Below are 22995 nucleotides of genomic sequence, written 5' to 3'. Positions count from 1 at the left end.
TCCATGTCTAACACAGAAAAGTTAACTTGTCAGCTTTGCACTGTCTCTTTTCTGGTTTTGATCTCAAACATAAGGGGCCTTTGACCCTTCACATTAATATAAATATTTGCTAAAGTCCTCAGCAATTTCTGTGATATGAAAAGGCCTTGTTTGTGTTTTTCTTCATTGCAATGAGCAGTATCCTTCCTGAGATGTAAAGCAGTTATCACAATAACAGACCATGTACAAACAGCTAATTGGTAATCAAGAGACAGTATACACCGCTTGAGGTATTTCAGGTACCACTGAGCATACCCTGTTGGTAAATGTTGATTGACTTTATTGCTGAGGAAATGTGAACTGTTGTTCCTCTGTAGCAATTAATATGCTTGTTTATCTTCTCATAAAAATGACAGAGTAGTCATATTCCTCCCCTCTTAATGTCACTAGGCTATTATATCTGCCATGCTTATAAAACACCCCAAGTTTCTTGTGTTTCTGAACAGGTGGCCATTGTCATCAAGTACTTCTTCCAGTTTGGCTTCTTTCCTTGGAATAAATACGTGGATTACACGAAAGATAAACCTTACCATCCACCCAATATTATTGGCATTGAGAAGAAAGAGGGTTACGTGCATTATGATCTTGTTCAGCTCCTTGCTTTATTCTTCCACAGATCCATTTTAAAGGTAATCTGAGTTCATGTAGTTTTAATTTTTTTAGTCACTCATGATACAAGAAAGTCACTCATTTAGATATTAGGAAAAATTTCTTCACTGAAAGGGTTATCAAGCACTGGAACAGGCTGCCCAGAGAAGTGGTTGAGTCACCATTCCTGGAGGTATTTAGAAGATGCATAGACATGGCACTTAGGGACATGCTTTAGTGGTGAACTTGGCAGTATTAAGTTTATGGTTGGACTTGATGATCTTAAAGGCCTTTTCCAAACTAAGTAGAAAGTGATACTATGATGCTATGATATCCCAACACAATGAATTTGTCTTCCCCCTTTGTGAAACCTCATAACTGAGGTTAGCAATGCCTGCGATAAAAACTGTGACCGAAATACAAGGTTGAAATGCTCCCTCCTTTTTCCACTAGTGCCATGGATTATGGGATGAAGACGAGAAAGGGGACAGCTCCAGTAATAAAGAGGATACTGATGATGAGCTCTCTCTGACAGGAGGCAGGAGAGACTCTTCTGCCTCTTTGAAATCTGTCAATCTTGCTGCATCAGTGGAGTCCATCCATGTCCATTTCCCTGAGCAGCAGACTGCCATCAGGAGGAAGAGCTCTAGCAGTGTATCACAGCTTTCTCACAGGTCCAGCTTCTCCTCACACAGATCTAAGAGAGGTAAATGTCATGGTATTCCTGGGATTTGAAGACTAAACCTTCACTACGCATAGGATCATTCTGCTGAAACCTTGTGCTGGTTGCTGTGGAGATCCCAGAGGCTACTGAATGCTGGGTCTCCTCAATGAGAAAATAGGTTATGAACGAAAGTATCTTCATGTTTGAACACTCTCTGAGCCTTCTTAAAGTTCAAATGGAGACCTATACTTTGTGATTCACGATGTTTTTTAAATTATGTTATCCAAAAGCTGGGAAAGGAATGCTCAGTGTGGCCCAGATCCAAAATTTCTGGTTCCGCATAATCTCCAGCTAGTGGGAATGCAAGGCGTATGTATTTTTTCAGATCTACATTTGAAGATGCTTGAAGTGAGAAAAAGTTTTGATTACATATATTGAAACAGATTACCTATCCCATCTTGTAAAAAGGATGGGTTTACTCTAGCCAGAATATATATATTTCCAATGGAGATGACTGAGTCAGATCAATCCAATACTTGCCTTTATCACTAGTCTTCTCTTTTTATAGTTGTTTACCGTGTTTTGATCTGCCAGTGATTAAACCTTTACTGAACTGTCTCAAGATTTTTATCATACTGGAAAAAAAAAGCATAAGAATTAATTTCAAAGCTTCTTTCAAATGTGGGACTCATTATGAGATGGAAATCTTGAGATTTCTTTGTTTCTGAATTTTGTATTTAAGCACTGATTTTGAATTAGCTTCTCTTTCCCTCCATTTTCTTCAGGAAGTACCAGTACACGAAACAGCAGTCAGAAAGGAAGCAGTGTGTTAAGCATCAAGCAAAAATCTAGAAAAGAGCTTCTTATGGAAAAGTTTCGAGAACAAATGATCAAAGCCAAGGCCTTTACAATTAAAAAGTGAGCAATGTGAGGAGTTTTGTGGGCTTGGGGGGAGGTTCCAAACAGTAAAGTGGTAAAACAGAATTTTAAAGAGAGCAGGTTACTAGTCCTGTTAGTTCAAGGGTTTGAATGGGTACATATACAGTTCATTGTATGCAGATGTTTTCACTCTGAGACCCACCAGCTGAACATCAGCAGTTGTTCAAATAGCATCTGCCTGATAAAAAAGCTAAATATCCTATGTGAACTTGGTTGGGTTTATGTATTTATACTGAAAAAATGCTAATATAGTGTTTTAGAAGCAATCATAACGAGGGACTGGTGTCTCTGAAGCCCTGTGAAGGCCATCAGAGTAGATCTTTGATAGCTTTGGAAACATTAATTGTATCACACTCAGCCATTCTTTTTCTTCAGTGCAAGTGACAGTGTTGTTAAATCACATTGCGGTCTATGTTGTTTTAGGACTCTCCAGGTGTATGTGCCCATCAGACAGTTTTTCTACAATCTTATCCATCCAGACTACAGTGCGGTGACTGATGTGTATGTGCTGATGTTCCTGGCAGATACAGTGGACTTCATCATCATTGTGTTTGGATTTTGGGCTTTTGGGGTATGTCACAGAGACATCTATCTAGGATTTACATGCCATAGATGCTAAGTATCCTTATCCTTCCTCAACCACTCTGTTACATTTTTCTTTTCAGAAACACTCTGCGGCAGCAGATATCACCTCTTCATTATCAGAGGACCAGGTCCCAGAGGCATTTTTGGTGATGGTGCTCATTCAGTTTGGCACCATGGTGGTAGATCGAGCACTGTACCTCAAAAAGACTGTAATGGGAAAAGTCATCTTCCAGGTCATCCTTGTTTTTGGAATACATTTCTGGATGTTCTTTATCTTGCCTGGAGTGACAGAAAGGTATAACCCTTATAATCAGACAATATGGGTCGAATACTGATGATCTACCAAGTTGTTTGTATTTAAATTTGAGATGGTTATAACTAAGCTTTGGAATAATGAAGGAGTTTCTTCTTGGTCTCATTTCTAAGCAGAATGTTGGAGTGCCTTTCCACAGCAACAACTGTGGCCAACATAAGTTTGAGGAAGAAGTAATTATATAAGTATGTACAGAAATATTCTCAACCTAGGCCAAAATGCAAGCAGGTGAAAGAGAACTTACCTGTAATTGAGTGATGAAAGCCCTCAGCTGAGATAGTGTTGGCCTCTGATTCAGTTCTTTACTCCCAAGACCGCTGCATGCTTGTTCTTAGAAGAGTGAGTAGAAAATGTCTCTGTCAGAGTAGCTTATAATTTTGCACTTCCCTGGAATGTGTGAACTGTGGATTTAAATCTCCTTAGACTGTTTAAAACCCATGTATCTTCTGATGAACAAAAGTTCTCCTCTCCTGCTTCTGCCACGTGCCTCTGCAGGTGATGTGGACGTGGTCACCTGCTGCGTGAACTCTTGTATCACATGCCTGGTCAGGTTCACCCCCAAATCTAATATTTCTCATTGCATGGTTCAAGGCAGTTATCACCTCAGTCTGCACTACAGAGGTGTTAAGGTTCCTTCTTTAGTGCTTGGCTCACTCCCCTTTTACTTAGGACTTTAAATTGCCTTGAAGTATTTACCTAACTCCATTGACTACACAGGGAAATTGAATGTGTTACAAGGACACATTACACTTCCTTAAGTTATTTTACTGGGGAAAAAACACAATCGGTAAATAGTGTAAAGAAAGACCTGAAGGTCTCATTTCATGTCAAAACCGAATATTTAATTTTCCTCAGTGCAGTAGTAATTGTGCCCCAATTTGGAAAAAAAAAAAAAAAAAGGCATTTTTCAGGTGGATTTCCTATCTAATGTGCATTGAGAATTGATATGAAACTTTTGGCTTGATTTGGTCACTTGAAAGGCATTAAAACTGGTTTGACTTTTTCTGTGCTTCTATGAAATTTATGTCAAGTTGTTAATCTCAAATCAGCATCTGAAACCTCCTGTATTCCTTCTAAGTCAGGCTGATTCTTAGAAACCCTTGCAAATTTCTTAATTAAAATAGTTTTGCAGGTTGTAATTGAAAATATTGGATCATGTCTGGCTCACAAATCCTGTCCATCATGAGGCATCTCCTGCAGTTCCACCATGGTATTGAACTACAGTCAGAAGTGGCATGTGTTCACTGAGATGGTCAGGGGGATGGAGTACATGGCATGAGGTAGAGGTTGAGGAAGCAGGGTTAGTTCAGTCTGGGGAAGAGAAAGTGAAGAACTCTCTTGCTACCTATTAAGAGGGCACTGAGTAAAGCTAAGCTCTTTTCAGATAGGACAAGAGGCCACAAGTTGGAAAAAAGGGAAATTCAAGTTAGATATGATAAAAAATCTTTTCACCATGACAGTAGTCGAACCCTGGAGCAGGTTGCCCAGAGAGATTGTGGGATCTCCATCTTCAGAGATATTCAAAACAGCTGGACAGGCTTCTGAGCAATTTGGTGTAATTAGACCTGATTCAAGCAGGGGAGGGTGAAAAAGATGATCTTCACAGGTCACTCCAATTTAAATTCCTGTATGAGTTCATGACCTTGGAGGTGCCCCCATGAACACAAATAGCCATTAAAACTGCCTAGATCCAGTCCAGATGTCAGCTCTCTGAAAAGCTGTGTCTACCCAGGGCTCACAGAGGGTTGTGTTGTCATGGGAGTTGAGGGCAGACTGACCTATGCTGGGCAGCAAGGCACGTCTAGCATCCGGAGAGAGAGGGCACTGCCCCAGAACCCTCACTCTTCAGGAAGTCTATTCCCAGTCTCTCCCCTGTGTCCCTGAGGTGACAACAGATGCTGTTTATAGTCTTTCTCATACAGCATCTTTCAAATACTGTTTTAACCCTCAGTGGGTTCAGAAACCAAGGGCTTTTCACAGGATCTCAGGAAAGTGTAACTGCCAGGAGCACAAAACATTTTGAGCTAATTTAGTCATACACAGATACAAAGTTCATCATTTTCCTTTATCTGTCTTTTCCATTACAGGAAATTTAGCCAGAACACAGTTGCCCAGCTCTGGTATTTTGTGAAATGTGTTTATTTCGGCTTATCAGCGTATCAGATACGCTGTGGATATCCAACTCGTGTTCTTGGCAACTTCCTCACAAAAAGTTATAACTATGTCAACCTGTTCTTATTTCAAGGGTAAGTAAGTCTAGACCTACTGCCCTCCTTTCTTTTGTGAAATAAGGATCTGTTATCATGAGATGCTGGCGTTATTCATGACTTCTCTTCACAAACTGCTGGAAATGAGACAGTAAATTTTGCACAGCTCACTCCAAATATTCCATATGTCCCCTGTAGTTCACAAAAAATCAATTCAGGAATACAAGTTTCAGAAAAATCAGTGTCCCACTCAAACCAGAAGCCTGACATACCAGTCAGGCATTCAGGCCCCTATGGAATAGCCGTTTTTAACACTTCTAAGTCACCTTGTGAACAGAGATAGAGACTACACGTTGTGCTAGAAAACAGGTAATGTTATTTTCTCTGCAGTCCTAAAAAGTAGTAAGGCATCAAATCCCAAAGAGATCTTTGGAGGCAGGTCTACAGGCTCTACCTCGGCAGTTGAGAAGAATAAAGGGAAAGACGATACACATAAGAATTAAGAGCTATGCATCAAAAAATATTTCCTTTGTGTATCTTTTGAGAAGTGCTGCACATCTGAAACTTCAGGAGTTGGGAGTGTTAGTGCAAATAACAGGCACAGCATCACCTCAGAGTGAAAGGTGGCATACCCCTGCCTCCACTTATGCTGTTACCATGATGTTGTGATTAAGCCAGTTTAAAGCATATATATATATATTCCACAGAAAAGCTGGAATAATTTCAACCTTTTCCCAATATTTGCAGTATGGGCTTGTTGCATTCCAGTAGGAGAAGTTACAGAAGAAAGCTTTCTTCATATAAAGTAGTCTTTGTGACCTGGCCAAGCAGAAAAGTGTGGGACTAGCAAAGGCACTTTGAACACCTGCTACATGCATTTTAGCTTCCTGTAGCCCACCTTCTTCTGCTGCTTAGTCCTGAGTCATAACACCCAATTCTATATGCAGCTGAGGACTGCCCACCTACTGCAAAGAAGCCATGAACCACTTGGTATAAGGAGGTATAAAACGAATTCCCATCATCCTGTGGAAAGGATATTCCTCTACTCCTCTTCCAGGTCAGAGGGATTTGGGGACACAAGAAAGCCTCTCTTGTACCATTCCATCAGTGGCTCAATCGCAATTACTGGACATAATGATGCAAAAGTGTTTTTATGGCTTGACAAGGAGATCTAGAGGAATGTGAGCTATGGAAAAAGATACCACCCCCAAAATCAGTACTAGCTGTGCAGTCTCAGGATATGATTGTATTTGTGTATGCAAAATCCCCCATTAAACTGTCTTTTAACATTGGCTTAATTCTCCCTCTTGTCATATATACACTTACTGTGCTTGTTTAATGTGATCTCCCCATTTCTGATGAGTTATCTGCTGTGGTCTCCCTTCAGGTTCCGGCTGGTTCCATTTTTGACTGAGCTGAGAGCAGTAATGGACTGGGTCTGGACTGATACCACTCTTAGTCTTTCCAGCTGGATCTGTGTTGAAGATATCTATGCTCATATATTCATCCTGAAGTGCTGGCGAGAGTCAGAAAAAGTAAGGAAGCCCCATATGAGTGACCCTGGCCTCATCTCCCCCACGCAGAAATGAAGAATAATAATCACAAGTCCCTCAATAACTGGGAAATCCACCACAAAGACAGTTTGTTAAAAGATACACCTGGTGTTTGTGTTCAGAAATATTCAGACTATTGGGTTCTTCATGTTAGTTGGCAGTCAGCTCCAAGTAAAATTTCAAATGGCTTCTCTTCTGTCCCTAGCTGATTTTTCCACTGTTAACATGAACTCCACAAGCAAATGCCTGCTAGCTTAATTGCATGCCTGAGTTTCAAGGCCGGGGTTGAAAGTCCTGGTATTCACACAGGCTCACTTTGTCCATAACAACTAAACGAATAACGCACAGTAGCAGGAAAACTGTAACTGAAGAGAAAGGTCAGTAGAAGGCAGATCTTGTGCATCCACAGTGTAGGTCCCAGGGACACCTGGTTCATGTAACCACAGAGGGAACTCAGCTGGCTCCTTTATCTCGAGAGAGTCCCCACACATCCAGAACTGAACTGCAGGCCAGATAAACCCACCATTTGTCTCACTGAATTTCAGTCTCTTTAAATCATTTAAGCTTCAGTTCAAATTAAACTTGCAAATTCTGGATTCCTTATAACCGCTATAAAGATTGCAACCATATGCTTGCTTATTTTGCCAATTTGAAAAAGAAATTAAGCATTCTTTTAAGAGTGACCCAACCAGTCAGAAATTGTACATCTGCAATGAAATGGCTGTATTTTTAAGTGTTACTGACGTATATCTGTTTTTATTATAATCCTGTCTCTTAATGGCAATTATTTTCCAAGTATGTCACTTAGATTAACTCAGAGATGAAGTGCACACGAATCTTGTATATAGGCTTTTTCTGTATGACTTCCATTTCTGACACGAAGAGGCTTCAGGAGTCAGAGCAATAATAATCCAGTTCTACTTTGACTATCCATCTCACTGCATTTTTTTAAGCTACAACAGGATCACTCTGCATTATTTGTAGAACAGATCTGATCTGAAGATTTCCACATCTAAGCTATCGTGCGTACTAACGCCATGTGGCAAAATAACTACCCATGACTTTGTGTGTTGTTCCTGGTACTCTGACTCTCTCTGTCTCTCTCTCACACTGAGTGGTATGCCTCAGTACTCTAACTGCTAGAGGCTCTCTGAGCTGTTCTGCAACATCATTAAAGGTGCCTGAACTAATCTCATACAGAAAAATAATATACCCCTGGTGATCATGATATGATATTTTAATGAAAATGGTATTCTGTAGTGCAAGACAAATGACTTGATACACTGCTTTTGAAAAGTAACTAATTTGTTTTAAATACAGCATTGTATTACGGATTTAATATTCTCCTAGGGCTTTATGGATTCATGTTGTTAAGCAAGAACAATTTCCTGAAAGCCAGATTCCTGGCATGTGTTTGAGTTGCAGTTCAATACAATGCATCTTTATTTTGTACATGCAGTATGCAGTGTGTGAAAGACAGGATCCTAAAACACTGTTCAGTGTTAAATCCTGTAAGAGAATATACTAAAATAAATTACAGTGATGGTAAGGCATTTTACAGGATGGTGAAGCTATTAAAGTGTTCCATCATGAGGCCAGTAACAGAGGGCAGGAATTATAGACAAGGCAGAACAGATGTGTTGTGTGATCTTCTTTGAAAAGAGAAGGATAAAAGCAAAGTCACTTTTGGTCTGGGAAGCTAAGAAAGAGAAGAATGTTACATCAGCAGTGTCAAAACTTTAGGAACAGCATCAAAACTTTAAACATTATTTAAATGCAGTTGGTGTGGGATTCACTAGAAACAGATTGGATCAAGCCTGTGAACAACTCTTAGAAATACTGTATGTGAGGTGTGAAATGAATGTGGAGGCAGTGCAGTATCAGACAATCCTACCGATTGTGCATGTCGGTTGCTGGCAAACAATTTTTTTTTTCCCCTGAAATACAGTTTGCAGCATTTCAATCTGTATGAGAGGAATTCTCCCTTAAGGAGCTTTGAGATAAAACTTTTTAGAAAGACAAATACAAGAAAGTCGGTCACTCCCAATATCAGTTTTTTGAACAAATTGTTGTATCACTGTTGCTGCTGTTATTTTACATATGGTTTCTGTGAGTTTATGCTTGCACTCATTCAGACAAAAAATTAAAATTACCCTACCCAATTTTTCCATTCTTTATGGTTGTGAAGAATCGATACCACAGAGGTTTACAATATTTTTCACACCAGACACACACTTACATGGGTTCATTTAGCACTTATCTCTGTTGTCACCAGAAATTCAGTGTCTGTGCAGGTTTGGTTAAAAATCTAAAAATAATTGGCCTGATAATGGATAGCAGATTACTACGGAAGATGGAAAGCCTTAAGATCGTTGTATATTCACCCATCAAACCATGCCAAGCGTACCTCTGATAGAAGAGACATTACCATGTTGCTGTTTGCTTTTGCAGAGATATCCCCAACCAAGAGGCCAGAAGAAAAAGAAAGTTGTGAAGTATGGAATGGGTGGCATGATTATCGTCTTGCTGATTTGTATTGTCTGGTTCCCACTGCTCTTCATGTCTTTAATCAAATCTGTTGCAGGCATCACCAACAAGCCTCTAGATGTATCAATCACAATAACTCTAGGAGGTTATCAGGTAAAAAAGACTAAAAGCAAACTCTGGTTTTGCACTGTATTTCCTTGTGCTATTTCTTACTCCCTTCATTGAATTGAACTCTCCCTCTTTATGCAAGAGATCAGACAAGCTTCCTTGACATGATCCCTTTTGGCTTTAAAAATATATTAGTTTATCACTGATGTAAAATATTATCTTCACCTGCAAATTAAAATTTAAAAAAAAAAAATTCAAAACCTACTGGCAGTAGAATCTGAATAAATTATCATACATCAGGTACACTCAGATAACTGCCCACAGGTCCACATAGTAAATATAAGTAGCTGGAGGCAGCTTGCTTCTCAGTGGCATAAGAACATAACCCTTCTCCTCTTGAACTGAGTGCCATAATTATCTTTGACTGTGATGCAGTGTGCTGTGTGTGTAGCAGCTCATGTGAAGTCAATGTGACAAGTGTGTGTTCTTTTGTTTCCCAGCCTATTTTTACAATGAGTGCTCAACAGAGTCAGCTCAAGGATCTGAATCAGACTGGTTTCAGTGCGTTTATGGGAAGCTATAGGGGTAACACTGTAAGTGAAATGTGGAATACCTCATTACTTAAAAATGTGTGTGTTTCCATGGAGGCCTTTTGTGAGTTTTGTTTGTGTAGTTTTAAGTGGTCAGCAGTGCTGTCATTATTTGGAAGATGTTTCCATAAAGAGCGTTTGCGTGAATAAAGGTTTGGACAGATCATTTGTCAGGACAGGGCTGGGTTATGGTGAGACAAGTTACCATTAATCAAGACACCTGTCACCTCCCCTCTAAATGACACAAACGTTCAGGAGATGTGATGCTGTTTGTATACTGCCAAAACAAACATGCTGTGGGGACACAACGGTTTTGGCACTTTTAAGCCCCATGCTCCTCCCTATAGCACACAGCTTTCACCTCCCAGTGAGGAGATGTGGTGCTGTCAAAAGAAAGTGTGTCTGGCCTAGAAGAGTTTTGACAGTAACATGTCAAAACATAAACATTTAAACAGTCTCACTATTTCATGGTGCAACATGAACAAGGTTGTCACAAGTTTCTACAGGAAACAGGCTAGTTATTAGCAGAAACTGTTGCATTACTAAAGTAACTGGGGTTTGATCAGATATAACTTTAAAAGAAGCCCTTGCTTCTAGCCCATTCAAGAATTAACATTTTTTATATTAGCCCAAATAGCCCATGTACTATAGCAGTAATATTGTAATCTTGATCCACTTTGGAATTTACCAGTTCCAAGTTGCCTTATCCTTTGAGCGTCTTTCTACACAGACAGATGCTTAACAAAAGACAGAGTAAAATTTTAACTTAAGTTTAAATAGACTCTACAGAGTTTACCTGATGAACTTTCATACTCACGTTGACCTATGTGGCTGTAATTCTTCAAACAGCGGGACCAATTTTGTTTTGCCTTCTTAGCTTGGTTATACTTTGCTTACTCTCCTTCCCATCTAAAGGCACAGTTGGTAACTCAGGAAAACAATCAGTGCAAACCACTGCACTCAACAATTAATCAAACATTTACAATTCTGCCTGACTGGGAAATATGGCTCTGCATCTTGTGAATATCACCTCACTGAAATTTTCTTTTCCTCTCCTGAACCTGCAGGCTGCTTTGCAGTTTCTAGAGAGCTATGCAAAAGAAGATATAACTCTAGCAGATCTAGAGGGAAATTCAAACTCTTTATGGACCATCAGCCCTCCCAGTAGAGAGAAAATGATACAGGGACTGCTGGATTTTTCAGCTGAGTTCACTGTAGTTCTTTCGTGGAGCATTCAAAGGTAATTAACATGGCTGTTATGAGGATGGATCACTTGCCAAGCATTCGCTCAGCAGAATAGTTCCATGCTGTACTTTTGGTTTAGTTTTTCAGCAAATTCTGTTGTACTGCAGAGCAAAAAAACCTGAAAATAGAAGGGACAGAGACTGAGAGAAGTGACCTTTGTTACCCAGGAAAACATTTGTTGCCTGCAGTTCTCAAAAATAAAAAGAGAAGTGGAGCCACTTCCAAGTACATTATTTAAAAAGGCAGGGCGGAATTTTCAATGAGACTTGAGTGGCAGGAGGAGAAAGCAAGAAAATTTTAGCCAGTTTTAGATGATGTTCAAATAAACTGCCCCAAAGAACAACCTTGTTAGCATTTTTGGGAACTGAATACTTACACCTAGCTAAGACAGAAAAACTGTGAGAAAATACAAACAGAATTGCTTGGTCCTTTTATTATGGGAGTCTGGAACTGACACAAACTATTTTTTAGATACACATATAATCAGAGACTTTGTTACGCAAATAGCATAACAGTGGGTCAGATCCATTTTGTTAAGACCTTTGCCCATTTACTTGTGGTTCCTTTAGCCTCAGTGAACTATTACTTTACAATGAAGTTTCTGCAAGAGACAGCCTAGAATATATAGTTGTGTGAAGGCTGGAGCACACCCAGTCACCAAGGTGGTTTGTTGGCTACTGTCTGCCTGCTGGGATCCCTGTAGACTGCTGAATTAAATTGCAGTTAAGTCATCACTCCATGGAAATTAAGTACCTTTGTAGCCCCAGTATCTGCCTCATTTGTTGGAAGTAGATGCTGGATTATTATAGCAATCCTCAGCAAAAGACTGTGCACAAGAAGCGGGTCAGTTGAATTACTATGGGAGCTCTGAACATGCTGGGTCAGTCCTTCCACAGTCAAGAATAGGTTTGTAATGAATCTGCACCTTTAATTCAACTTTATTTGACCCCTCTTATTCTCCTGGAAGCAAAGTATTAGCTAGTGAATTACATCACTCCATCATTTCTGAACCTTATATTAATTTTTAATACTGCTACTCAGCTTGTCCATATGCTTGCCTAACTACAAACATTCATACACTAGTTGAAAGAGACCTTTTTCACTCTCAAATTATATCCTGTGGATTACATTGTGACTGTGAATGACTGAAAGTTGTAAAGACTTACCACAGTGACCTCCGCTTTTTCTCTGTAAAAGGGAAACTGCTGTCTTTCATCTAGGCCAGGAGACAACAAGCAGCTGTAAGATGAGCCTTTCAGTGTCACTCAGGCAGCATACACGCTTTCTGCCTTTGCACATCATCTGCCAGGGATGATTTGCTTCAGCCCCCAGCAACCCAGGAGCTGCCTCTCCCAGCTGCTGCATCCCAACCGCAGGGCATGGCACAAGGCATTGTGCAAAATCTGATCCTGCCCCAGCTGTGTTCTGCAGCTGGCGTGAAGTCTTGGGGGAGGCATGAGGGTCCTATCAGCCTGTTAGCCACACAGTTCTGCTGGGCTGAGGTGGGATTTTGGGAAGCTGCAGCTGACTGCAGCATCCTCAGCTGCCCTGGTACGGAATGTATGGTTATGCATATGGTCCTCTTGCCTAAAGTCAGAGCAGGCATGCTCCCTTTCCCATTCTGTTTTGACTGACATAATGAGCAAGACTATATTAATTTGTCATCATTGTCCTGTAATTCATAGTCAGTTAGAAAAATATACCCTTAAGGCTGCTACATATTCTCCATGGGAAAACACACCATCTCAGCTACAGGTAGCACGATGCTTGCTTTAGCAAAGGCTGGGATAGCCAGGGTCAGAGCAGTTAGACAATTGGCTCTAGCGTTCAGCAAACACGTGTTTAGGTTATGCTCTCATTGTAGGTTGACAATGTTCCCTTTTACTTACCACAGAAATCTCACCCTTGGTGCCAAAGCCGAAATAGCATCAGATAAACTTACCTTTGCCCTACCACCGAACACCAGAACAGATATTGCTACAATGATGTCTGGAGAGCAACTGGAAAAGGTGTAAGTTATTTTCTTTGCCTATTTATATGCAAACTTTCCCTTTTTAAACCTAATTTCCTAAGGAAGTCGGGCTTGTGTAGCTGTATCATTTGTCTGCCCATCTATCCCTCTCTAATAACTTTGGAGCCTTGTTCACAGAGGTCAACGGCATTGAAGTCACATAATAGTAACATTAAAGGTAAAAGCTTATTTCCTATTAGAAATGTAGTCTGAGAAGACCATGAACACTGGAATACCACCAACAAGCGTGGTGAAGCTATTAGTTACTTTTCTTTGATTTCTGGATAAGCACAAGTTCATTGCAGTATATTCACAGTTAAACTCTCTTTTGAGTTACTTCAGTTCAACTTGATCTGAGGATGTTGGACTGATGATTTTTTTTGTTCTAAATAACCATTCAGACTGTATTTCTCATTGTCATTCTTGAATAGTATTAGATTGGCAAGGAAGTGTTATATCACTGCGGTCAAAGGGTAACATCTGCAGTCGTTTCTGACATCAGGTCTTTTCCTGTAATGGAAATTCACAAGACAGAAAGAGCATGCTCTTCATATAAATTTCAAACATTATTCTATGGATATAGCCTTATAGCATTACCAGCAGTGGTGCTTCCTTTCAGATTTGAAAGGAGTCTGGTTCTTCCTCTTCCGCCTGTTCATGGGGGATTGCTTTACAGCAGTAGTCTCTAAATACTGCTAAGCCAACAAGCTATCCCCAAAGGCCACCTGATCTGATTTGTGGCCACAAGAGTTGAAAAGCTAAAGCTGAGGCCAACTGGGATAGTGAAAACTCTGAGAGGCTCATATCTGTTAGGAAGTGGAAATGAGATTTGTCTTTTCTGTGCACAACTATTTTTCTGCAGCCATGCCCTTTTGTACGTCCAGACAGACTGTTGTTGCACATCTGATCATTGCATTTAAAAATATTTATGCCTCTTTTACTTTTCTGCTGTGTGAGGATGCAGGCACATTTCCTAAGGTGATGTAGTGCCAAGGAGGGTAAATTTTGCTTTTTTGTTGGAAGAGGTAAGTATTTCATATTTTTCTCTTTGCAGGAGGCAAGCAGTAACATAGAAGATATACCTGCATTTGCCCATGTTGCAATAATATTGTTGATTTAAGCATTTTGTACTTTGTCATAAAGGAAAAATGGTTGTGGCAGCTAGTAGCCATTTGACTACTTCAACAGGGAGCTTTCTGCCACCACCTCTGCTGGGACAACTTAGCTGCTGAGCTCTTAGCTATCTTTTGGGCCTGCTGGAGTGATCAGGAGGGATTTTAAATAGGCCACCTCTGTTCTTCCTCAGCCTGGTATATGCAGTGTAGCAAAGTGTCTCAGAACTTCCCTGAGAGCTCCCCTTCCCTAGAATTTTTCAGTCATTTGAGGAAAAAGTTAAGACAGTATCTCTGCTTTTAATGAAATATTTTTCTCTCTGGATGCTGGCAATTTATTCCCACTTAAGGTGATTTAATTTTGAGGCCAGTGGAAGAACTTTTTACAAACACCTTTCTTTTAAAGTTTAAAATCCTCCTACAAACTGTGAAAAAATTTCCCAGTAAAAGATTCTGTCAAAAATTCTCGCCTTTTTCAGCTGTTATTATCAAAACATCTTGCAATTCTGAAGCAATAACTGTTATCACCACATATTTTTCTAGCTACATATTTTTCTAGCTTGTTTACTATTGGTGATGCATTGCCTTTCTTTGTGCTGCTTATATAGCTGACTATAAAAGCAGCTTTGTTAAAAAGAGGAACAAAATATAAAGTCTACATTCCTTGCAAACACATGCCCCAGGTGTGTTGGGATTCATGGCGTGTGAATGGCAACATTATGGATGGAGGTCCCTGCTGAAGTACTGACAGAACATAGTTAATAAATCCAGCTAACTTTCAGATGTGACATCTGAACACTATAAAATCATAGCTTAAGCCAAGAATTACTGGGAACTGTGTATAGCCCTGTTAGGTATTCTAAATTATTTTAGAGGTATAAAAATATGAAATATTTGCTTTCTCATTTTTTCCAGAACATTAGAGACAGTGTATCCATACTACATCAAGGCTCCTAGTGATTCTCAGGCAAAACCCATAAAGCAGTTATTGACAGGTATGTGTCCAGACCATGGAAAACAGATTATGATTAAAAGAAGTGCAACACAGCACTCACATTTGCACATTCACTGAGCTGTTATGGGGCACCTCGGGCTTACAATGATTTCTACCTGGTGCCTGAAAGCTTGGGGAGAGATGATGTAACACAGTGTAAGACAGAAAATGCATCTGGATGTATTTTAGCTTTGTATTTAACAGTAAGGACTCTAAAGATTAAGTCCAGCTCCTTTCCTTAAAAGTCCAGTTCCAAGGGAACTGCTTTCCCTTGTTTTCTGAGGAAGTGATGACAAATTTCACTTCTCCGCACCTCTCTGCTACCTTACCACAAACAGTCAGTAGTGCTGCATGTCTGCAAATGTAGCTCTTCAGCTTAAATAATGACACTGAATTATATATATATTTTTTTAGCTATTCCTTCCTCATTGACCACAAAGAATCCAGTTTAGACAAATCACTGAATTTCAGAGTGCTATTACCCATTCAGAATGCATGCAGGTACTCACAGACATACAGAATACATGTATGCATGTGCACATACATGCATGTGAAAAACCTGTTGAGCTCGAAGAGTAGGAAAAACTCTTTATCTAAGACCACTTTGCTCAACAGAGGTTAAATTGGGTGCTTGAGCGTAGTAGTAGTACTATGTCTTACACTACTGTACTGTGTAGTACATTACTGTTCAAGGTTCAGTAACCATGATTAGATTAATTAGGCAAAATATTTCTTGAGGCTAAACCTAGCTCTATGAGTAGCAATAAGCGATGAGTGTTTGACTGTCACTACTCAGGTCCTGTCCCAAAGAACTCTGAGATTCTTCAAAAGGGCTTTTATGTATACACTGCTAATATATGATCCCCAGAAATCAAGAGGGCCAGAGTCCACCTCCTGTCTGTGTGAACAGTATCCGTAATAAGATAGTATGCTTTTCTAGATATAAGAGAATAACATCTTTTATACCAAGGCATAAATGATTTATACTTTGACATATAGAAGCTGACCACTGTCCCTCCAGGTTAAGTGTGTTTCTTTAGGCCTGAAATGCAGACATGCTGACTGTCATTGATACTTTGGCCTGAAAATACTGACATTATTTGACAGTTGTACAGAATAAAACATAGGTGATGTGAAACATTTTATTTATTTAATGCACATTCAGGTGAGATTTGCAAAAAGAAAGCCACACAAGTCTAGATGATATACTTTTGTACAGAAATAATGTAAAATGGGTTTTAGGAGAATTATAACAAACATTTATTGTTCCATTGCTCAGTCATTTTGTCATGCATGTTAAAATGAAGTATCTGCCTCAAAACAGTTTGACTTCTGCAATTCTTGGTATATATATTAACATTTCTTTTTTCCAATAGACTGCAGATGGGAAAACATTACAGTTTCCCTGGTCAAAAATGTTTCCAGTGAGGGAGTTCGTGAGTGGTGGGTTTTGAATCAGCTGGGAAAAAGATACAAAACGTCTGAAGAGAGTCTTGAACTCTTCATATTTAGTGATAAAGTCAGTCCACCAAGCCTTGGATTCTTGGCTGGCTATGGGTAAGAAGGAATCTTTATGTAAAATTAAAATAATGCAGATAAGCTAGAGGTGACTTTATTTGCTGGTTTGGGGGGGTTATTTCTTTTTTGTTGTTGTAGCATTTAAACATTACAACATTTTAAAAAGGGGTTTTGTGAGATTTTCAAATTCATGTCTATTAATGTTATCTGTAGAAGGCTTCATATTTGTAAGGAATGTTACTACCTTCAAAACCTGCTCTCCAGTGGGAAAAAAGGTAGAAGCACTCTTTGCACCAATTTCCCATTGAAGTAAAATAATTCAAAAGATTAGTTTAGCTACAGATCAAGTTCTGGCCAAGCTCTGCCCAGTTTTGGCAACCTTTCCAATCTCGTAGCCAGGACCCTGGGTGTGAAACATTTATGAAATATATCTCCACAGACAGAGGAAGGCAGGAGACTATGCATTCCCAGGAGATATGCCCTTCTGGCATGATTTTGGAGAACTCCTCGTAGGAGGATTAGGGGAGGATAGGTTATTGTTAGTCTGTCACCAGTTACACGTACTTTAATAAAAAATATTAGATATGAAACCTGACAGATCAGTTGCCTTTAGCAGCCAGCAGTTGTTGGATTTCCCATTGTGACTTCCAAGCTGTAGCAGACAGGACTTGAGGCCATCAGCAACTGGGTTAAACCATTTAACTCAGCAGCCTGAGCTGTTTATGTTCCCCATTTTCTGTGGTGTTTGAAGAGACCTTATTTTCCTTCATTCTGCAGCACAGCAGAGACAAGATCCTAATTAGAAATTAATGTTCACTCAGCTGACAGACTACACTTAGCAGTGTAGATGAGCTGCCTCACACTTGGTTGACCCTTTTTCAAGACATGATTTGAGCTCTTTCTTTTCTTTCTTTTCAGCATCATGGGACTATATGCCTCGGTTGTCCTGGTGATAGGAAAGTTTGTTCGTGAATTTTTCAGTGGGATCTCTCACTCCATCATGTTTGAGGAGCTACCCAATGTAGACCGAATCTTGAAGTTGTGTACTGACATTTTCTTAGTGCGAGAGACTGGAGAACTGGAACTAGAAGAAGACCTGTATGCCAAACTAATATTCCTGTATCGCTCACCAGAGACTATGATCAAGTGGACTAGGGAAAAAACTAATTGATCTCTTTGGTGTCACACTGCAAATCAAGTTGATTTCATCTGAATTTTAAAGGAAAAAAAAAAAAAAAAGCACAATATTCTCTTAAGAGCTAAGCCTTTTATAGTTAGGTAGCAATGATTTTTCACTGAAGGAGTCCTGGAAGCTACGGCCTTAGGAATCCATGCTGCCTTTCAAATTAAGGATCAACAGTGAAGAAGGTTGGATGATTTGTTGTTTTTAATGTGCCACTCCTCTACAATCTGGGGACTGCTTTGTAATTTAATCAACAAAAAGTTTGCATTTTTGTCTGGCTAATTTATTTTTCCAGACAATCATTACAATTTAAAGAGAAAAGGGAGTGAACCCACGGATGACTCCAGTGTACCTTCTTAACCCTTTCTGGAGCCATATAGATTGGATTGTGCAATATGCTGTTGTACATCACTGACTTTCAAGCTACAGTAATGGGACACTGACTAGCCTTCAGGACACCCAAGACCCAGGGCCGCAGTGGGAACTGAAGACAATTCTAGCCATACCCATTTGTAGAAAAGCAGAGGTTTTGATGTACAAAGGACACTGTGGACAAGCCTCTGTTAGCAAAAAGAAAACAAGTAACAATCTCTTTAAATGCCTTATTTTATTTGTACAGTCACAGAAGACATTTCCATCAAACATCAATGACTTTTCTCAGGAAAAAAAAAGCAACTGAAACTTGACACTTTGTCAAGGTTAACTAATGGCTAGATAATTATGGTGAATTATTGGGGTGTTCTACTAGGCCATTCTCTTCAAAGTTAATGCTTTCCATTAGATGAGAAAAGGAAGTGAATTCAATGACCTAAGGAGCTACTTCATTTCTTATAAGCCTTTAAAGACTGAATAGTGTGTGCTTCTCTCTGCTCCCCATGACATGCTTTTTCCCATTTCGATGATTTAAGGCAACCATTGTTTTGCTGTTAGCTGATATTCTTCTTCCAGTGTTTCAGGTATGTGAAAATGTTTACATATTCCGAGTCACATTTTTACATCCAAGACGGGTTTGGGTTTTTTAAGTTCCCAAATATAGACATACATATGAGCTTGAAAAATGGCCTTTTTCTTAAATTACTATTATTAGTGACACAAATGGCTCATTAGAGAACATTGTAGCATGAAAATTTACAATTGCAATGTAGGTTTCATTCCATGTTAAAAAAAATTATTGAGGAAAAAAATCATTGAGTGGGTAAGGTATGTTAAAAGGGTATACTGTGTAGTTTTGATTCAGTAATGACTTAAAATAAAGCACATGTTGCAAAGTCATTTTAGAAGTATTTTTTCCTCTGCCTTTTTACATGAAATGGGAAAAGTTTGACATTCTTCTAACTCTGTGACAAATAAACCTCTTTCTTGTAGTTAGATGCTATTTATTATATGAATGATTAGTTAATCACCGGAAAGAAACTAATACAACATGATTTGCTGACACATTTTACTGCAGAACTTCATAAAACAGCACAACTAAATGAAGCTGCAACATACTCTGCTGAGTGCTTCCATGACAAATGCTGTCACACCCATGTTATACTGTGAAAATTAACATTTTGAGCACCATGAAGTGCACAAAATAAAAATTGCTTCATCATATTGTAACGATAAAATCATTTGGTGACTGGAACTCACTGGAAGACAACCTGATTTCCTCCAAAGTATATTGGAAAGGTGACTTCTCATACAGCCGGGCAGCATTCCCCGGTGGAGAGTTTCGCTCCATTTCTTCCATAGGACCTATGAATGAAAATCAAAATGTAGAGGTCAGCCCTGACATAGGATCCAGCAGGGATGCTAAAATGTCCTTTGTGGATAGATGGATCTTCACCTGGGTGTTCAGTGATTTTAAGGAGAGCAACACTGGAAGGAGAAGTGTGAACGGTGTAATGTGTTTCTAAATGTACCAGCCAGCAGAACCATGCTGGACACAGTTGGTTCTGGCTCCCTTCCTGGTTACTTCTCTTTAACAGGCACTTCCTTTCTGGTGAGAAAAATCTATCAGCAGAATGAGCTGTACAGTTATTTGGGCTTTGCAGAAATGTGCTGCTCTTTCTTTCATGGATTGATCAAACTTTGAAAATAAAAGGATTCTTCTGTTGGTTTTCTATTTATTTTTTTAAAACAACCTACAGTTAAATTGGTGACATGGACTGGATAGCTAACCAGGTGAAAAGTGTACTGCTAATGATCAGCCTTTCAGCCCAAGTCTCCACATAAAATTAAACTGGCAGCCAGTTTCGAGTGGCAATCTTTAGGGAGTCAATATTGGGGCCAATACCATCTAATGTTTTTATGAGAAACCTGGAGGACAGAACAGAGTGCACTTTCACCAAGTTTGTGGACCACACCAAATATGGGTCTGGGAAGGTTTGTGATAATATGTCAACTGCCCTCCTGGAACATGGGGTGGGCACTTTTTACAGGGAGGGCCTTTCAAGGAAGACCTCAAGATGCCAGAGAAATGAGCTGCCAGGTAGTTCATGAAGTTCAACTTAGACAAAAGCTGAGTCCTGCATCTGAGACAGACTAACCCCATGCAGAAATTCTGATGAGGTAGGTGGCTAGGGAACAGCTTTACAATAAAAGGACCCAATGCCAGGGGTGTGCCCTTGAGGCAAAGAAAAACAACAGCACACTGGGCTGTGTTTACAAAAGCACAGCTGAAAGTCAAGGGAATTTATTAGTCCCCTCTATTCAGCACTTCTGAGACCACAGCTGGAGAACTGCATGCAGGTTTGGGGGTCTCTGGTGAAAGACACTGACATACTGGATGAGTCTGGCAGAGGGCTGGAGGACAAAACCTGCAAGGTGGGGCTGAGAGAGCTGGGCTAGTTCAGCTTTAAAAAGGAGAAGTCCAAGGTGAGAGCTTATAGGTGTCTGCAGCTACCTAATGGTGAGGAACAGGAAAGGTGGAGCCAAGCTCTGCAGTGCTGCATGGTAGATCAAGAGGAACAGACACAAATTGCAACAAGGGACAGTCTGATTAAACAGAAAGTTCTTTTCACCATGAAGGTAGTCAAACACTGGAGCAAGTGCCCAGAGAAGCTGTGGGATCTTCAGCCTTGGAGGTTTTTCAAAACTTGACTGCACAGCCCTGAGCAACCTGTTGTAACTGGTCATGCTCTGTGTGGGAGGTTTGACCTGAAGCCTCCTGAGGTCCCTTGCAACCTGAATTATGCCACAATTGTAGGATTCTGCCAGAGTCACTGTAGCTTACCAAAGACAATTTATTGGCTGCTGTAACAACCACCTCCAAAATGTCAGAGCAAAGTCATCAGGTCCAAAGCTACAGTTATACAGTTATAACTAGTTATACAGAAAGTTATACAGTTATGCTAGTTATACAGAAATACTGTAAGCCCGTGTCCAATTTTTCAGAGCTGATCACTGCCAGGGAGATGTCCTGTTTTCCCTCTTCCACCCTTGTAATCAAGAAATTATGGTTTACAAGATGATAACATAAGCCATAACCTATACAAATGGACTGAACTGGACGGATGGGATTAAATGGCCTTTTAGAAGGGTACCAGGTCAGACTTAAATGAAACAGATCCTTGTGGTTATTTTCCCCAGGTTTTAGGACTCCTTCCTGTTTTGTTCAATACAGGAGCAGCTCTTCAATGGAATAAGCCTAGGTAAGAAAAGAAGGAACAGCCTTAAAATAAATTTTGTTTTATAAGCGTCAGTGGTTTTACTTTCATTACAGAACTTGGTATTTTAGTGTTTCCAGAGAAGCTTCAGGTTCAAAGCTACACCAGGGGAAATTTAGACTGGACATTATGAAACATTTCTTTACTGAGAGGGTGGTCAAACAGTGGAACATGCTTCCTAGAGAGGTGGTTGATGCCCCAAGCCTGTCAGTGTTTACAAGGCATTTGGACAATGCCCTTAATAACATGCTTTAACTTATGGTCAGCCCTGAATTGGTCAGGCAGTTGAACTAGTTGATCATTATAGGTCCATTTCAGCTGAAATATTTCTATTCTATTCTATTCACACATCTACCAAAGTACAGTTCCTCTATTTAGCTGGTAAGAATGTTGCTTTCCAGGTGCTATCGGAGGACATGCTGATCCTGACGTGCTTCTTCAGGAAATGGTGGTACAGCCTGTTTCAAGGTCAACACGGAAAACCAGGCATGGAGGAAGAGGCCAAGTCTAATAAGATCTAATGCTGGCACCCTTACTTTGAGTTCTTCATAAATTTGGTGAATACCTTACTTCAAGAAGTGTTTGGAGCATTTCCTGAATGCTTGGCCATCACTGTTATGCAGGAGCTTCACTTTACATGAGAGCCAGGAGACTGTGAAGGGAATTTATTTGATTCCTGCAGTGCTCTCTCCAAAGTGCTTGAGCTCCCAGGGGAGCTGTGGGGAAAGAACCCTATGGCTTATTTCAGTAAATGTCACTGAGGTGCTGCATCAGGACAACAGCAACCACCCAACCACACTGCTCAGCCTGCTCTCTTGTGTGACATAAAGAGCCAAATGGGGGTTGTCCCTGGGATCTGCTCCTAATGAGTGCTTGCACCTTTGCTATATACCACACACCTGTGGCTGCTCTATTTATATCCCTCTTTTGATCCTGCTACACAGCAGCCAGTGTCAGAAGACAAAAAACTGTAATCCTTTGTGAACTGTTACCACTCCAAGGTGTCCCCCAGTTACCATTCTCTCTTGCAATTAAATAAATACATGCTAACTACACTACCTGAAAATGGCTCCCTCAGCAGTTTCTGCCTTAGCTTCACTCCTGTGTACGAAAAAGGACACAGCTAAGTGGCCAGGGCAGAAGCCCAAGACCTGGAGCTGAACACTGCCATCTGTTTCTGCCCCTTCCCAGAAACTCATGTTTTAAACT

The 22995-nt window shown here is 40.0% G+C and overlaps 1 protein-coding gene across 9 annotated transcripts in view; it reads left to right on the top strand.

Moving 5' to 3' along the window:
• The window catches only part of PIEZO2 (piezo type mechanosensitive ion channel component 2), a 314600-nt gene extending 294365 nt beyond the window's left edge, over window positions 1-20235 (top strand). For all 9 annotated transcript variants that reach the window (XM_074899237.1, XM_074899233.1, XM_074899236.1 and 6 more), the window contains 14 exons: window positions 486-668; window positions 1081-1333; window positions 2077-2209; window positions 2654-2801; window positions 2896-3110; window positions 5216-5374; window positions 6723-6870; window positions 9340-9528; window positions 9984-10076; window positions 11141-11313; window positions 13213-13329; window positions 15357-15436; window positions 16812-16992; window positions 17872-20235. In XM_074899237.1, the coding sequence (XP_074755338.1) occupies window positions 486-668; window positions 1081-1333; window positions 2077-2209; window positions 2654-2801; window positions 2896-3110; window positions 5216-5374; window positions 6723-6870; window positions 9340-9528; window positions 9984-10076; window positions 11141-11313; window positions 13213-13329; window positions 15357-15436; window positions 16812-16992; window positions 17872-18124 (2325 nt within the window). In that variant the 3' untranslated portion in view covers window positions 18125-20235. The remainder of the gene's footprint in view (window positions 1-485; window positions 669-1080; window positions 1334-2076; window positions 2210-2653; window positions 2802-2895; window positions 3111-5215; window positions 5375-6722; window positions 6871-9339; window positions 9529-9983; window positions 10077-11140; window positions 11314-13212; window positions 13330-15356; window positions 15437-16811; window positions 16993-17871) is intronic.
• The last annotated feature ends 2760 nt before the right edge of the window (window positions 20236-22995 follow it).

Source organism: Athene noctua, chromosome 2, assembly GCF_965140245.1.
Source record: "Athene noctua chromosome 2, bAthNoc1.hap1.1, whole genome shotgun sequence".
NCBI lineage: Eukaryota > Metazoa > Chordata > Aves > Strigiformes > Strigidae > Athene > Athene noctua.
The sequence above is the reverse complement of the archived record's forward strand: the minus strand, read 5'-3'. Positions and strand labels throughout refer to the sequence as shown.